The sequence below is a fragment of the Notolepis coatsorum genome, assembly GCF_963971535.1.
Source record: "Notolepis coatsorum genome assembly, chromosome: 14".
Taxonomy (NCBI): Eukaryota; Metazoa; Chordata; class Actinopteri; order Aulopiformes; family Paralepididae; genus Notolepis; species Notolepis coatsorum.
In genome coordinates this window covers 37,978,783-37,996,780 of record NC_140178.1, presented here as the reverse complement: position 1 = coordinate 37,996,780, position 17,998 = coordinate 37,978,783, and the positions used below count along the sequence as shown (strand labels likewise).

The window sequence follows — 17,998 nt, the reverse complement described above, 5'->3', positions numbered from 1 at the left end:
ACACACACACACACACACACACACACACACACACACACACACACTGGCTATATATTTAAAGAGTAGTGTCTGATTTGGGCAGGGGAAGCCTTTAGCTGTAGTTAACTGTCTCTGGGGGAAGGGGAACATTGTCCTAACTGTACGTACACCCTGACTTTTATCCAGTTACTCTTGTGTAAAAGGCTCAGTAGTGATTGAGTGGTTATAATAGCAACACTGCAGTATATGTATAGGGACAATCATTTATTAATTGATTAATGTTTTGGGATATACCACCATAGAATATCTGTATTACAGATGACTGCAACATTATTATGCTGCATATTTGAAATAATTTAATATAATTATACAGTGCTTCATAATTAGTCAAGGATTTCTTTAGTGCAGTGACTGTACAGTATTTTGCAACAACAAGTAGCATGATGATAAAAGCAATTATGTTTTAGACAAGTCTGATGCTCTCACAGCGTGTTTCCGTTGTCATGGTGAGGAATGTGATGGGGTCATTAACACGGCCTCCTCCATCTCCTCTGAGCCTCAGCTGGATGGAAGTGAGCGTGTCACGTCATGCTGATCTATTCAGCCTTTTCACAGCAGATCAGTCAGCTGATGATGTGTTGATGATGATGGTGATGATGTGGTGATGATGGTGATGATGTGGTGATGATGATGTGGTGATGATGGTGATGATGTAGTGATGATGTAGTGATGTGGTGATGGTGATGCTCAGCTCTATTTTTCAATCTTTCTTTTTTTGTATCCACTTTTTCTCCTCTTTTTTCAAATTTTCTCCCATCCCAATTTAGCCATGCCAATTCTCCCCTCCCCTGTCTTGAACGTTGCTAGTATATGCCCCCCACTGGTTGGTTGTAAGGAGGATAGAAGCCTTGCATCACATGTTCCCTCCGATACATGTGGAGGCAGCCTGTCACATCTTTTCACCTGCCAGCGCGGACTCTCATTTGGCGAGGTGTAACATATGGGAGGCTCACACTACCCCCGCTATTTTCCTGTCTCTGCTGTGCAGGCGTCCCCCAACCGACCTGTAGGAGTCGCTGTCCACAACGTCCAGATCGACTTCCACCCGCTAACTCTGCCAATTGAGTTAGTATGACGGCCGGCCCAAGCCAGAGGCAACGACGACAGCCGGAGTCGAACCCGGTGTCTCTTGCGTTGGTGACGAGCGCAATGTCTGCTGCGCCACCCAGCCGCCATTATTTTTCAATCTTTCAAAATGTTCAGTTGCTATTGCATGCACTTATCTGTGTTTCATTACACATAATATGTGTGCATGCTTACCAACAGTTTTGCCTGTTTTATTTAGGGATGCCCCGATCGATCGGCCACCGATCGTTATCGGCCGATACTCAGTATAAATATGCAATCTGTGAATTCCGATAATTAGTCATATTCGCCGATAGCGGAAACCGATCAAGCGAAGCTCTCACTCGCTGTCTGTCTCAGACACACACGACCTGCAAACTGCCGCTGCTCCTCCTCCCTAGCCCCGCCCGCCCCCGTGTAGAGTTTGTAAACAAAGAGGTGCGGCTCCTCTGCTCGAGTCTGTAGTGCACTGCATTCGACCTGCGCTAACGTTAGCTACCTAGCTATCGTTACTGTTTAAACAAAATTACCCAGTCAACTATTCACGTTTAGTAGGCATTGTCTAACGGTATTTAGCCGGCTAGCTACCGATAGCTCCTGATATCAACAAATGATCCAGAAAGTCTAGTAGTTCATGTTCATACCTCAGTTAGCTTGCGTTAGCTGACGTTCGTTTACTGTTCAAAACGAAATGTCCCATTGAACTAAAGTTCTGTCTTAACGTCATCTAGCCGGCTAGCAGTAGCTACAGATAGCTCTTGATATCAATGTCTTATAACATTGATTTAATGCGTATTCGAGCTGAGGGCTTGCTGAATGTGAAACGACCAAAGCACTTAACGTTACCAATGGGGTCCCGCTGCAGCGCCGGAGAATCCTTTTGAGCTGGGCTACTAGAGTACACACAGACAGTGGAGCTGTTTGCAGATAGTGAGCATTTTGACTTGTTGCGTGGTGGCGATGTCTCGCAGTCGCAGATAATACAAGTACAAGTCTAATTATATAATATATATATTTTATATATATATAGATATCCGTATCGGCCGATATGGATCACGACGATCGGTGATCGGTATCGGTGGCAAAAAACGTGATCGGGGCATCCCTAGTTTTATTGCAACACACTACTATCACCAACATCTAAGAAGGGAGATCCCCCCTTGAACGGCCCTTCTAAGGTTTCTCTCCTCCACATTGCCTGTGGTGCATTTTTCCTATTGCTAGGTTTTAGTGAGTTTTTCCTTACCTTCGTCTGGGCGTGTTGCATTCATTTATTTAAAAACTTCATGGTGTTTTTGTTTTGATCTTGATTTATTGTGATGTTTGACTTGTTTAAAGAAGACGTGTTGATGTGGTGATGATGTGATGATGATGGTGATGATGTGGTGATGATGGTGATGATGTGGTTGTGATGATGGTGATGATGTGGTGATGATGGTGATGATGTGGTGGTGATGATGGTGATGATGATGATGTAGTGATCGTGATGATGTGGTGATGATGTAGTGATGATGTGGTGATGATGTGGTGATGATGTAGTGATGATGTAGTGATCGTGATGATGTGGTGATGATGTGGTGATGATGTGGTGATGATGTGGTGATGATGTGGTGATGATGTGGTGATGATGATGATGTGGTGATGATGTGATGATGATGATGTGGTGATGATGTGATGATGATGATGTAGTGATGATGTGGTGAAGATGCTTTTACTGCCAGGTTATTTACAGCCTCCACCACAGCACACACACACACGTGTGCCTACATGCCCAGCTGCACAGCCACACCTATAAGTGGTTGTTGTGGTTGTTGTGGTTGTTGTTGCATAATGAGACCTAACAGTACGGTATACCTGTTTAATAACACAGGAGAGGTGTTGGAAGTGGGTGATGGTGGTGGAGGTAGGGGTATGTGTGTGCGTGTGCTTGTGTGTTGTAACACTCTTTGTCTGTGGAGCCGTAATGGGGGGCGCTAACAGGAAAGCAGAGGGGGATGGGGAGACCAGACGACTGGGCAAGACAAACTCACGTCGACCACATATCTGCGATTCCACAAACTGCTGCTTTATTTTAGCCAGCTATTACTACTACTACTACTACTACTAATAATAATAATAATAATAATAATAATAATAATAATAATAATAATAATAATAATAATAATAATAATAATAATAATAATAATAATAATAATAATAATAATAATAATAATAATAATAATAATAGTGCCCAAAAATGTCACTTGTTGTTGAGCGAAATAAAATATATTTGGAGCTCGGCAGGTCACGTCCATCCTCTCAACGAACTGAAATGGGCGCATGACGGGGTGCACTGGCGTTGCTACCAACACAGTTGCGCAAAACCAAAACATTAACGTCTTACATTTACATTTACATTTAGTCATTTAGCTGACGCTTTTATCCAAAGCGACTTACAAGTTCTGTACGACAAGCCATCAGGAAGGGCACAACTCTATCAGCTGAGCAACAATGTTCATCAAAGTGTTGAGTGCTACAGTGTAGGTTAGTTTATTAGGACAAGTGCATGACAGTACGGTTAGTTAGTTAATTTAATTCAGATAATGGTTGAAGAAGTGCGTCTTTAGTCGACGGCGAAAGATTGGACGTGATTCGGCTGTCCTAACTGGGGTGGGTAGTTCATTCCACCATTGTGGGGCAAGGACTGAGAATAGGCGACTTCTCTTTGATGACCCTCCCGGAGCTTGGATAGGAGTAGGTCTGAGGCGGCCAGAAGATGCAGAGCGTAGGGGTCTTGAGGGTGTGTAGTTAGAGACCATTGACCGGAGGTAGGCGGGAGCGGTTCCCTTTGCCGCACGGTATGCTAGGTAGAGGGCCTTGAAGCGGATTCGTGCAGCAATGGGGAGCCAGTGCAGGTCCCTAAGAAGTGGGGTGACATGGGCCGACTTCGGTAGGTTTGAGATCAGGCGGGCCGCTGCGTTCTGAATGAGTTGAAGAGGCTTAGTGGCAGTGGCCGGGAGGCCAGCGAGCAGTGCATTGCAGTAGTCGAGGCGGGAGATGACTGTTGATTGGACGAGGAGTTGGGTGGCTTCTTTTGTCAGGAAGGGGCGGATCCTTCTGACGTTGCTCAGGAGGAATCGGCAGGTTCTGGTCGTCGCTGCGATGTGAGCAGAGAAGTTCAACTGGTCGTCGAGGACAACACCAAGGTTCTTGGCGGTCGGGGACGCAGTCACAGCTGCATTCTCGACTGTGATTGAAAGGTCGGTTAGGAGAGAGGATTTGGCCGGCAGGTGGAGCAATTCTGTTTTGCTTAGGTTCAGTTTGAGGTGGTTGGACGTCATCCAGGCGGAGATGTCGGACAGACAGGCCGAGATCCGCTCAGAGACGTGGATATCTGAGGGAGGGAAGGAGAGGAAGAGTTGAGTATCGTCGGCATAACAATGGTAGGAGAAGCCATGAGACGTGATAATGTTACCCAGTGATTTAGTGTAGAGGGAGAAGAGAAGGGGTCCTAAAACCGAGCCCTGGGGGACACCCGTCCGCAGGGGGCGGGTGGCCGACAGGGTCCCTCTCCATGACACTTGGTAGGAGCGGTCATTGAGGTATGATGACAGCCATGTCAGCGCAGAGCCAGCCACTCCCATTCCTGCGAGGGCCGCAAGGAGGATCTGGTGGTTGACTGTGTCGAAGGCTGCAGATAGATCTAGGAGAATCAGGACAGAGGAGAGGCCTTTCGCTTTTGCTAAGTGAAGTGCCTCTGTGACCGCAATGAGGGCTGTCTCTGTGGAGTGACCAGTCCTGAAGCCTGACTGATTAGGGTCTAGGAGGTCATTCTGTAAGAGATAAGCAGTAAGTTGGTTGGATACAGCACGTTCAAGTGTTTTAGAAAGGAAGGAGAGAAGAGAGACAGGACGGTAGTTGCCTATGATGGTAGGGTTCAGGGTTGGTTTTTTTATGAGCGGCGTGACTCTGGCTTGTTTTAGGGAGGTGGGGACCACCCCCGAGTTGAGTGAGGAGTTGATGGTTGCAGTTAGGAATGGGAGGATGTCTGGTGCTATGGTCTGGAGGAGTGGGGAGGGTAGCTGGTCCAGCTGGCAAGTAGTCGGACGGTTCGACGTTACCAGTGTCAGGGTCTCTGCTTCTGTAATGGGAGAGAAAGATGACAGAGTGAAGGATGAGGTTCTCGATTCAAGGTACATTTCACAATTTTCACTGTGTATAGTGTGCATTCATATTTTTCTGTAAAATTACATCTCTATGCTAACACAGTTCATACATTGCACTTGTGTTTATTGCTATGGTGCTGAATGTACTGTTATGATGAGTTAATCAGTGGAATCCACATTCACCGCAAAGTCTCTATCTGTGTGTCTCTCACCCTAATGACTTGGTCTCTCTGTGTTCACCATTCATTTCCACGCGTGTTTATTATTATTAAGGAAAGCCCAGTCTCCCTCCCCAAGCCACAGAGTGTCTGACAGCTTTCAGGACTTATAATGAGCGTTACCTGTATGAGGGCTGATATGAAAGATCACTGTTTCCAGTGAACTCCTGCGCCCGCGCTGCCTGGCCCACCTCTTTGGATTGTCAAAAAACGCATCATAATTAGACATGTTTCAGTACTGTATGAGTGGGCGGCAGTATGAAGCTTGAAACCTCTATAGTGTGTTATGTAATTTAGCTCTCTCTTTCAGTCCATCATTTGAAAAAGGCCAGCATGTTGGCTTGTTGGTTTGTCTGCCTTGTATGTACCATGGGAAGGTTCTCAGTGATACCCTGCATCGCTCACACTGTTACAAACATTCACACCTGGCTGCCCCAGTACATCCACAGTATTGGCCACTGAGGGCCCCCCCCCCCCTTTCCTAACAGACTCTGTGATGAAGAGATGATCCTCAAAACGTGGGTTCTATCCGTCTTAATGAGAAACCTGTGTATTGATTTCTCTGCTGTTCTATATGTATTCACGCCTGTTCTGACACCAGGGGCTTTGTTCATGGATTGAGTCGTGAGAATGAGGGGGATGTGAAGGTAGAATATGATCCTGCAGAGAGGTGGTGTGTGTGTGTGTGTGTGTGTGTGTGTGTGTGTGTGTGTGTGTGTGTGTGTGTGTGTGTGTGTGTGTGTGTGTGTGTGTGTGTGTGTGTGTGTGTGTGTGTGTGTGTGTGTGTGTGTGTGTGTGTGTGTGTGTGTGTGTGTGTGTGTGTGTGTGTGTGTGTGTGTGTGTGTGTGTGTGTGTGTGTGTGTGTGTGTGTGTCATTATGTGTGATGTACTGGGGTGTGCAGAGTGTGTTAATATTATAGATCCACAAAGAATGGATTGCACGGAGCAAGTTGCACCCTTACTTACAATTCATTATGAATTGAAAATGGGGGACCCTGATGTAAACAAGATGAAAGTCTTTCTCTGGTCTGCATCCCCTTAACAATTGTGTGTATTGAGCCGTACTGTATTGTACCCATTCTGCAATCTGTTAATAACATTTTCTTTCAATCAATCACCGTGCAGATTGATTGATTGAATGGAAATTGTATTAACAGATTGCAGAATGGGTACAATACAGTACGGCTCAATACACACAATTGTTAAGGGGATGCAGACCAGAGAAAGCCTTTCGTCTTGTTTACACCAGGGTCCCCCATTTTCAATTCATAATGAATTGTAAGTAAGGGTGCAACTTGCTCCGTGCAATCCATTCTTTGTGGATCTAGACTGTGTGTAGTAGGGATGAGCCCAGATTTGCCATGATGCTTGACTTGTACTTGTATGACTAGCAGCTGTCTATGCCAGTTCTTCCCACACTTAATTTGCTCAGACATGTTTCATGTAGCCTATTGTGTGGTTCAAATGTTTCTTTTAGAACTGTGAAAGTGCTGGCATTTAAATCCAAATTATTTAGGAAAGGTCATGCAAGGAGGAGACCATTGGATTTACAGTGCAAGCGTATAGGCACATTTTATTTCTAAATTAACTCCCAGTGGCTTATGGTGCTTCTGGTGTGAATCAAATGATTTTCATATTCTCATTCTTATTCTCGTTTGCATTTAATTGTGTCGGCTAAAGCATTATCAGAATAATTATCTTACATCTTGGTGCAGCCTTCTTTATGTGAGCAGACTGACATCAATATCCAACTTTCCCCTTGGATGAATTCCGTGTTTGTCCTACATGGGCAGGCTGGCTAGATAAACAGTTCATGAATCTTAGTTTAGTTAAAAATAAAATAAAATTTTAAATGGAGAGAGAGGGGGGGGGGGGTAGACGCTGCTCTGGCCAGGGCAGAGCAGCAGGTGCAGTACTATAGCAATGGTCAGATACACAATACTGTGCTCTAGTACAGGAGACCTGACACACTCTGACAGTAGACATGGCACACAGAACTTAAGGCGCCATGGAACTCACTACACTGTTGATAAAGAAAAGAGAGGGAGAGAGAGAGAGATAGAGGGGGAGAGAGAGATGAAAATAGAAGATGAGGAGAAAATATATTTCATAATAGATTATACTAATGTTCATTCGTTACTTTGATTGTGTCTCTTCAGTCTTTGCATTCCGAATACAGATACGGATACAGATCGTTTCGTTGGTTGAACAGATACAGATAACGATATCTCTGCATGCCTCTGTGATTAGCTGTGGCTGGCTCTCAGTGCACGAGTTAGCTGTAGAGATGGGATCCTCTCTCCTGTTGTTATTACACATGCAATTATCCCTCTGGCCTCCCAGTGTGCCAGCACTCTTATCAGGTAAAAACAGACATTCTTTTACACAGCACGTGTGTGTGTGTGTGTGTGTGTGTGTGTGTGTGTGTGTGTGTGTGTGTGTGTGTGTGTGTGTGTGTGTGTGTGTGTGTGTGTGTGTGTGTGTGTGTGTGTGTGTGTGTGTGTGTGTGTGTGTGTGTGTGTGTGTGTGTGTGTGTGTGTGTGTGTGTGTGTGTGTGTGTGTGTGTGTGTGTGTGTGTGTGTGTGTGTGTGTGTGTGTGTGTGTGTGTGTGTGTGTGTGTGTGTGTGTGTGTGTGTGTGTGTGTGTGTTTGGATACTGTATGTGTGATTATATGCGTCTGTGATGATTTGTGTGTGTGTGTGTGGACAGCCGAATCACGTCCAATCTTTCGCCGTCGACTAAAGACGCACTTCTTCAACCATTATCTGAATTAAAAAAAAAAAAAAAAACTAACCCTAACTAACCGTACTGTCATGCACTTGTCCTAATAAACTAACCTACACTGTAGCACTCAACACTTTGATGAACATTGTTGCTCAGCTGATAGAGTTGTGCCCTTCCTGATGGCTTGTCGTACAGAACTTGTAAGTCGCTTTGGATAAAAGCGTCAGCTAAATGACTAAATGTAAATGTAAATGTAAATGTGTGAGTGTATGTATGCATATATTTAATCATTCAGTTCAAGTCTTCATACCAGATAACAGGCTGCATTTTAACACTCACGCCTCCTCACTCTTCCCCTAGTATCCTCCTCTCTCTCACCCTGTCACCTCCTCTCTCCTCCTCTCTCACCCTCTCTCCTCATCTCTCCTCTTATTTCCCACTCCCTCCTCCTCTATCATCCTCCTCTCTAGCCATCTCTCCTCCGTTATACAATGCAGTACAATAAAGTGGTCTTGCAATCTCTCAGACAGTGCAAGTAGGGAGAGAAATGTGTGACATATAAAAAAATAAGGTAGGGATAAAAAGGAAATAATAACAGTAATAATAATAAATAACAGTAGGCGATTTAAATAGGGGAGTTCAACAATAAACACAAGATGTGCAAATCCTGACAAAACAATTCAGTGTGTGTGTGGGGGGGGGGGGGGCGGGGGCAGAGGGGTGAACAGTCTATAGATACAATGCGTAGTCGAAGGGGGGGTGGGGTAGCGAATGTATGATGTGTGTGTGTGTGTGTGTGTGTGTGTGTGTGTGTGTGTGTGTGTGTGTGTGTGTGTGTGTGTGTGTGTGTGTGTGTGTGTTTATGTACGTCGCGTGTATGTGGGTGTTGGTGGAAGGGGTTACAGTCCATGATTAATACGGGGCTCTCTCCCCCTCTCTCCTCGTTCCTCTCATCTCCCTGTGCAGAACCAGGCAGAGGCCCACTACAAGGGACACAAGCACGCCCGGAAGCTCAAAGCCATGGAGGCCCAGAAGAACCGGCAGCGCCGGGCCGGGGAAGCCGCGGCGGGGAGGGAGCGTGACCGAGACCGGGAGAGAGACCGGGAGAGGAGCAAGACGGCTGCCCCGGAGACAGCACTTCCGGCCCTCATGGACATAAGCTTGGTGGAGGGAACAAGTAAGTAAATTCGGGCGGTCCTCGACTAATAGTCATAGTACAGCGGTTCTCAAACTACAGGTCGCAACCCAAAGTGGGGTCGTGGGTAGGTGACAGTGGGTTCGCGCATTGGCAAACAAATTATAATAATAACATAGTGCTGTAATAAAATGTTCTAATAAATATAAATGCATGATCAAGTTCAACAACGTGTGCTTTTATTTTGATATTCCTTAATTCCACGTTGAAATTACGCGAAACATTAAGTGTGGGGTCGCCAAAAAAATTCCTAAATAAAATGGGGTCATGGTATAAAAAAGTTTGAGAACCCCTGTCATAGTAGATTGTAGTGTTGTCATTGCACAACACAAGTACAGTACAACGAAAATAAGTTGTCATCTAACCAGAGTGCAAAACAGTAAAGTGTAAAGTGCAAAATAATATACAGTGTAACATGTGATTGTGAATATGTATATATGACAAGTTGTAATATGTACAGTACTGGCTAGAGGGAATGTAATATATACAGTACAAGACAGTTGTATGCAGTGTAGGCAGTAGACAAGTATGGATTGAGTATAAGTATCACAGTTCATAATGGTATAGATGTAGAGCTTTGAATATAGGCATCAGAGTTCAGAGTTGATACGGTATGGAGAGAGCATGTTTGTGAGGGAGAGAGGGAAAGGGAGAGAGGGAGAGAGAGAGGGAGAGGGAGGGAGGGACCGAGAGGGTGGAGGTGGCTGTCATCGTGGTGCAGAGTTCAGTGGGTGGAGAAATGGCCTGGTCACGCCCCATAGTAATACGACACCGTCGCTCCTAGTTCTCTGCTGTTTGGATGTCCCTCCTTTCCACTCCATTTCACTTCGTAATTTATGACTTTCATCTCACTGTATCAATTCCTTCTCCCTCCCTCTCGTGCCCTCTTTGTCCTTCATCTCACATTGTGTCCACCTCTCCTATTTATCTCCTGTCCTCCCATCCCTCCATACTGTTAGTTCTTGTATTTTCTTATCGCTTTCCTCCATCTTATCCCTCCCCCCGCCTCCTCATGTTGCCTGTATATATTTTCTTGCTCACTGTCATACCCCTCCTTCCCTCTTACTCCCTACTACTATTGTGTATTCAAAGCCTGTGTATTTTCGCCCGCGCTATCCCCAACAAGCCCCTCCCACCTGGCCTTCTCTTCAGCTGTCCTGTGATGGATGGTGGAATCTAGGATTGTGACGTTGTGGGATGTCTGGGAGCAGAGTGAGGTTGTGTTAATAAAGCAACTGGCTGAGATCGATCAGAGTCTCAGTGGACTCGTTTCTTGCCCCTTTGCCTCTTAATTTCCCCTGCCTGACCCCCTCCTTACACACACACACACACACCTCTCCTCTCCCCCCTCCCCTTTGGAGTACTGGCTAGAGGGAATGTAGTTTTATATCTGAAATGTGAAGGCAGAGATATTTTGCGTGTGGGAGCTAGACCGACATCAGTTCAAAACATAGATTGCAGTACACCACCGAACCACCAGATGGCAGTGCTGTGTGGTGTTGTACTCAAGTTTCAAGTTTCTTTAATAGTTGTCATACAGAAGTACAGAATACTTTCATACAAAATGCTTCTTACTGTTACGCTCCAGAGACTGTGCTAGACAAGATAGTATCAAATAACATAGTATAGCATGTAATTTAGAAGTAGAAAATGAGGTCACAGTGTTCAGTATAGACATATGTACAATGTTCGATGCAGAATAGACGTAACTGAGTTACCATATAATATACAATACTATGCAGTGTACTAATGTACAATACTATATAGTGCAAAGCAGAAATGGGATGAGGTACAATTTAGGTACAATTTACAGTAAGGTGTACGAGTTGTAGTGCAATCCTTCATCAATAAATATAAAGTGTGGGGAGTGGGTGCTACAGTGTGTTTGTTTAAAGTGAGTGTGTGCTATAAAGTGTGTGGAGTGGGTGCTACAGTGTGTTTGTTTAAAGTGAGTGTGTGCGTGTGGATGTGTGTGCTATGTGCGTTTGATGGTTGTTGTTGTGTAGTGTTCATTGTTCGTTTAGCAGCCTGATGGCCTGGGGATAGAAGCTTCTTCTGAGTCTTTCTGTGCTCGCCTTGAGACTCCGGTATCGCTTGCCTGACCGCAGCAGTTCAAAGAGGCAGTTGTTCGGGTGACTGGAGTCTTTAATGATTCTCTTAGCCTTGCCCCTGCACCGCTTGTTGTAAATGTTCTGGAGGGTGGGGAGCCCCCCTCCAATTGTGCGTTCGGCTGAACGTGTCACTCTTTGTAGTCTGCTTTGGTCTTGTGCAGTGCTATTCCCAAACCAGGAGGTGATGTTGCCAGTCAGGATGCTCTCTATTGTACATGAGTAGAAGTTCTTAAGGATCTTCTGACTGACTTGGAACTTCCTTAGGCGCCTGAGGAAGTAGAGGCGTTGTCGCGCCTTCTTCACAACACTGTCAATGTGTGTGGTCCATGTCAAGTCCTCGGATATGTAGGCTCCGAGGTACTTAAAGCTGTTGACTCTCTCAACCGGTGCCCCGTCGATGCTGAGGGGGCTGTAGTCCTTGACCCCCGACCTCCTGAAGTCCACAATCATCTCCTTTGTTTTGCTGACGTTCAGGGAGAGGCTGTTTTCCTGGCACCATCCCGCCAGGACCTTGACCTCTTCCAGGTAGGCCCTCTCGTCGTTGGCAGAGATCAGGCCCACCACCACTGTGTCGTCAGCAAATTTGATGATTGTATTGCTACTCCGCTGAGCCACACAGTCGTGTGTGTACAGGGAGTAGAGGAGGGGACTCAGAACACAGCCCTGGGGGGCCCCTATGTTGAGGGTGATGGATGAGGAGGTGCAGTTGCCTGCTCTCACCACCTGGGGTCTGCCCGTCAGGAAGTCCAAGACCCACTGGCAGAGGTCATAGTTCAAGCCCAGGTCCCTGAGCTTGGCTATGAGTATGGAGGGGACAAATGGCTGTACAAATGGCTATATTTTCGGACTTCTTCAGCCAGTCTTTACATCACATTAATTTACATTTACATTTAGTCATTTAGCTCATGCTTTTACCCAAAGCGACTTACATGTTCTGTACGACAAGTCAACAGGAAGGGTACAACTATTTCAGCTGAGTAACAATGTTCATCAAACTTGGGTGGTGTTGAGTGCATAGTTGTAAAGACATAATTTCTTCTTAACACATTGAGCGCCATAAGCTTCCCCCATCCTTCACTGTCTTGCGCCAGCTTTTCATGACCATTTTTGCGATATTTCATGATCTTTGCTGATCTTATTGTATATTCTATATGGAGACAATAGTATGGCTCATTTGACAGACACTATTTCTAGTCCAACATGTAAAAAAGAGTTTGTTTCTACACACTGTAGTTTGTAGTTTATTACAAGCTAAACATCGTCCATTTCCGGAATAATCCAGTGTTTTTCCATAGATCGCGAGATAGGACGCATTATATGCAATAAGCCCGAATCATTCTGGTTGATTCCCTGAAACCCCAAATACTCCCAAATCAAAGGTATATAAATCACAAAATCATCAAGGGGGGGGGGGGGGGGAATCCGATTGTTAGAAAACGCTTGGTTTATGTCCAGTAAAGTAAGCCACTGTGATCATTACAGAAACATGTTTCAGGTTTGGTAAAATAGACATAGGGGGTCCTTACCTTAGCCAGGAGGTACTCCAAAAATAATAATTCCAATGATCGCATCGACGATCGCGATTACTCGTTTATGTGTAATTACACGTGTTTACGGGACACTATAGGTTTTGAGGCGAGCAGATCTGCTAGTGATTGCTTTGGAAGAGCTCCTCCCCCTCAGAGTGAGTCTCGATAGTCCGGTTCATTCATTGCCTCTCCTTTTTTTTTAACAAGGTTTTTTTATTTGAAGATTTCGTTTTTACAGGCGGTCCCACATGGGCCAAAATAAAATAAAAATTAAATAAGGCCCTCCCCCCCCCACCCCTATACCAGACAAAATCATTCTAAAATACATTAAAGCATTTATTAATCAATGTTTTTCCTTTTAGCTTTTAAATCACCAGACAGCAGTGACATATGCATCTCTTGTATTCTGTAGATAGAGAAAAAGAAAAGTAGGAACATAAAAGAATAACAAGCTGAGAGACTAGGAAGGCCAGTCAGATCGCCTCTGTCACATTATCCGCTTCCATACCCTCAAAGAAAGTTAGGAAAGGATCCCAAATATTGTGGAATTTTTCTATACAACCTCTGACAGTATACCTGCTCAGCACACCTGCAGGTGAAAAGCAAAACAGGCGTCTGATCGATTAAGCATGTTGAATGTACAAGTCTGGTAAACCCCCCCCCCCTGACACCTATAAAAAACAAGGTGCCCAAAATACCCTTCAGAAACTAATCCACACATAAATGTACTTGTGTTGGAGGTTCTCTATAGAGCCAGCCGCTCAGGCCCTCGTCGAGCCCCTTAGGTAAAAGAAAATAATAAAGAGAAAGAAAAGAAAAGTAAAAGTAAAAGTTTTTACTCAGATCTTGGTACTATATGAAATCTTCAGCTGCCCAATGAGATACACCCATCAGGTAAGGTAATATACTGTAGGTGGCAACGGTAAACGGTAAGCATAACAGTAATATATTAACATTAACAACATCACATTAAGCAGGCCCCGGAGTAAGGCCGAACACCATGCTCCCAAACAAGGGCAACCAACGTGCCCCGTTAAACACAGAAATGGGTGCCTGGTTGGGTGATATAGAAGAGGCGTGGGAGTGTGGGTGTGTGTGTGTGCGAACGTGCGTGTGTTCATGTGTCTATAAATGGGTGTGTGCCCTTCAGTGTTTGTGCAGTTGCATGCACGTGAACCTATGTGTGAGTGTGCGTGGATGTATCGGACACAGCTAGAGCTGCCGCGGTATTGATATTTTCCTTACCGCACGAATTTGCGAAATATTTCCTACCACCGCGGTTATTACCGCACAGTGCGCACAAAAAAAAAAAAAGTTTGAATGCATTTTTTTTTTTTCTTTTTTAGTAGTCTACTCTTATAGCCTGCCTCTAGTCTAATGGCGCTTTTCCACTGCATAGTACCTACTCGACTCGACCCGCTTTAGGCACCTGGTACTTCGTTCCTTTTCCACTGCAGCCAGGTACTACTCCGTTTGTCTCCGTGTGGGGATGCAGGCGGGGCCGCTCGCTTGTGTACACTGAAAGCTCCGTGGGCATAGATGTCCGAGGGCTTGCAGCAAGCCAGAGTTTAACACAGTTTCAATCAATCAATCAATCAATCAATAACAACATTAACCAGACTCTCGTTGCGTCTATTCTGCCAAAGCTAACGTTACCTCTCATTGTGTATTCTACCAAGCAAACCCGGGTTTAACGTTACCTCTCGTGTATATCGGCTGACGGTAGTAGGCTAATAACAACAACAAACTTAACACATCAGCGATCTTGTTGTGACACTAAACTCTCCGCTCGGTGGTAAATTGGGTTGATGTCGGTTTTGTTTCATCAATAAATAAGGCAGAATACACAGTGAATCCATTCTTTTTTGTTTATTGCACTTGGTTCTGTCGCAAACAAATCCTGAATGAAATGCATCCTTAGCGAGGCAGTAAAGATGGCGGCGCGGCGTTCTGTTTTTGTTCAGAGGCTACAAAGTGTGACGCGTCTCTCTTCTGACCAGTCAGTGGTCTGCAATGTTTCACATGACTTTTCTGGTACCACTTCTACCCAATAGGGTCGCTTGGAACCGAGTAGGGTATATCTGCAGAGCCGCAAGCCGCAAGCCAACTTTATTATTATGATAAAAAACAGCGGTGACGCGGTATTCAGCCTAACTCTGCGGTGAGCGTGATGCAACAGCGATACCGCGGTAATGCGGTTATCGCGGCAGCTCTAGACACAGCTAGATGAGTGTAGGTGTGAGTGTGTGGGTCTATGCCCAAGTGTCTGTGTAGTGTGTAAACGTGTATGTGTGTCTATATGTGTGTCTGTGCATGCGCGTAATATGCGCCTATGTGTGTGTGATATGTCTAGATAGTGTATCCATTAGGTGTGCAAGCGTGTGCGTCAGCGTAGGTGTGAGCGTGTGTGTACATGTTTATATGTCTGTATGTGTATACACATATTGTCCTATTGGAGCCAAAATGATACACTGTTCACATCACCTGTACATCATAAGTGGTATTTTTTTAAGAATGCTAGCATTGTGTGTACCAAAGGTAGCCTACCCGACCTCTCCCATTGCTGCATGCACAATGTTCTTTCTGACGTAGCCCATCGCTTCACTTGCATCGATGAACTCTTTATTTTCTCCCTTGTACGTGATGCGAAATCGGGCTGGAAAAAGAATGCCGTACCGGGTGTCCTCTCGGCCGCATAGTAACTTCCTCACCTCCGTAAACACAGCTCTGGCTTTGGCGACGCTCGTGGCATAGTCCGGGAAGATTGCAATAGTCACTCCGTTGATCTGTAATGGAGCCTGGGCGCGCGCCCGGCTCAGCACCTCGACACAGTCTTGGTAGTAGTGAAGCTTAGCCACAATGGCGCGTGGCTTCCTGTCTGTCCTCTTCGGCCCCAGTGTTCTGTGCGAGCGGTCGACCAGCACCTCATTATCCATTTGTAGCACGTCTGTCAGTAGTTTTGAGACCGACGCTGTGGAGCTTGAGCCATCCGTCTCAGCTACTCCTAGTATCCTTACGTTACACCTCCTCATTCTTCCTTCCATGTCCTCACACTTTCCCCTGAGACCGGCCACCTCTGTCTTTAAGTCTTTGACTGTGGTTTGTAACGCCACCACCTCGTCTGACCACGTCGAAAGACCGTCTTCCATGTCCTTGATTGAGACCCCCATTTTGTCCACCTCCTCGTGGAGTGTCGCAATACAACTTTGCATTTCCGCTTTCATCTCTTTCAGATCGTTTCTAATAAGGTTGAACTCTTTGGAAAGTGCACCTTTCAATTCTGATTTTATTATCGCTGCAAAGTCCGATTTTAGCGCGAGGAGAATCTCCACCTTCAAGGCTGCAGTGTCCACGCCGGGCATCCATGGCGATGTGGTTAGCGGCGGCTTGGAAATGGGACTGGAAGTCGAGGCTTTGTCGGGCCTACTGGAGGCCGGTCCGGCGTATTTGTATTTACGTAGGTTCGCTGCCATCTGTCCGTGCGTGAAAATATTGTCCACTGGCTTAAACAATACCCTGAGTAAAATTCACCAAGTTTTGTGAAGTAGAAAGCTTATTAAATTAAAATAAAGTAGAGATTCGACGAGAGCTAGAACAAACCGCGTGCTACCCCATTGCCAGCCTAGCCACGCCCCCTCCATTCATTGCCTCTCCTGATCCATTTCTTTCTTTTTAATTGTATTTTTTACTTTTATTTATAGCATTCTCAGCTTTTTCTGGCCACGCAGGACCGATAGAGGGAGAGAGGGAGAACGGGAGGAGAGGTAGCGAAGACATGCGGCAAATGGTTGCCGGGACTGGGAAACTAACCCGGGACGACCGCTTCGCGACTCAGCGCACTATGTGGTGTGCTACTGGAGCGCCCCTGATCCATTTCTTTCTGAGTTCAAAAGGTAGGCGATACTGCCACCTGGTGAGATTCGATCGCCATTGCAATTCCAACGTAGGCAAACGAGCCAGGGACACATAGAATGATCCGGATGATTGTTTAGAACGGGGATCAGAGGAAAAAGATCAAAGGATCTAAAAACGTATTATTATGTGTTTGGCGCTCAAGCGTTGGCGGTGAAACACGTAAACCTTAATTTTATTTATTTATACAATTATTATTAGTATAGAAGAGTGCATGATAGAGGACAGTAAGAACACTGTGCCGCGGCGCTACAGCTGAAGTTATTATGAAACGCACCAAACGGGGTTTGACAGAGCGAGCGAGAGAGAGAGAGAGAGAGAATCAGATAGACCCTCGCGACAGAGCACACATACACACTGTGCCGCGGCGCTACAGCTGCTCCCGAATCGAGAGAGAGAGAGACCACCGTGCAAACACTCCGCGCGCAGGTCCCCCCCCCCCCCCCCCCATTCGGCAGCACAGCAGCAGACCCCCCGAACGGGAGAGGGGGAGAGAGAGAGAGAAGGGGACCCGCACGCAGATTGCCCACACAGTTCTCTCTCCCCCCCTCTCTCTCTCTCTCTCTCCTCCACCTTTTGTTTCTCTTACTCCACTTGTCTCTCTCTCTCTCTTTCTCTCTCTCTCTCTCTCTCTCTCTCTCTCTCTCTCTCTCTCTCTCTCTCTCTCTCTCTCTCTCTCTCTCTGTCTGCCACTCGCAGAATGTGTGGATTGACTGCCACTGAAAGTGCTTATGGGCGGAGCCAGGCCAATAACAGGCTGAAATCTTGAGGCTGGAAAATGATGCTTTTGAGTACTCCATTAGAAATATAAAACAATGATTTATTTTATTTTAAATAAACCTTACAGATGTCTTCCATAGACTCACAGGAATTGTGTAAAGTTGCCCAAATAGTGCTAGGAATAGCAATGCAGAGTTATTTTTTTTTATTCAGATATTGATTGAAGAAGTGTGTTTTTAATCGACGGCGAAAGATTGATCAGGTTTCGGCTGTCCTAACTGTGGTGGGATGAGCGTGGACAGAGAATAGGGGCGTCTCTTTGACCCTCCCGGAGCTCGGA

The 17,998-nt window shown here is 45.7% G+C and overlaps 1 protein-coding gene across 1 annotated transcript in view; it reads left to right on the top strand.

The window, feature by feature from the left end:
* The window catches only part of znf385c (zinc finger protein 385C), a gene marked incomplete at both ends in the record, with an annotated part of 73,285 nt that overhangs the window by 24,861 nt on the left and 30,426 nt on the right, over positions 1 to 17,998 (top strand). Inside the window, one exon of the mRNA XM_084329083.1 lies at positions 9,158 to 9,368. Within this exon, the coding sequence (XP_084185209.1) occupies positions 9,158 to 9,368 (211 nt within the window). The remainder of the gene's footprint in view (positions 1 to 9,157; positions 9,369 to 17,998) is intronic.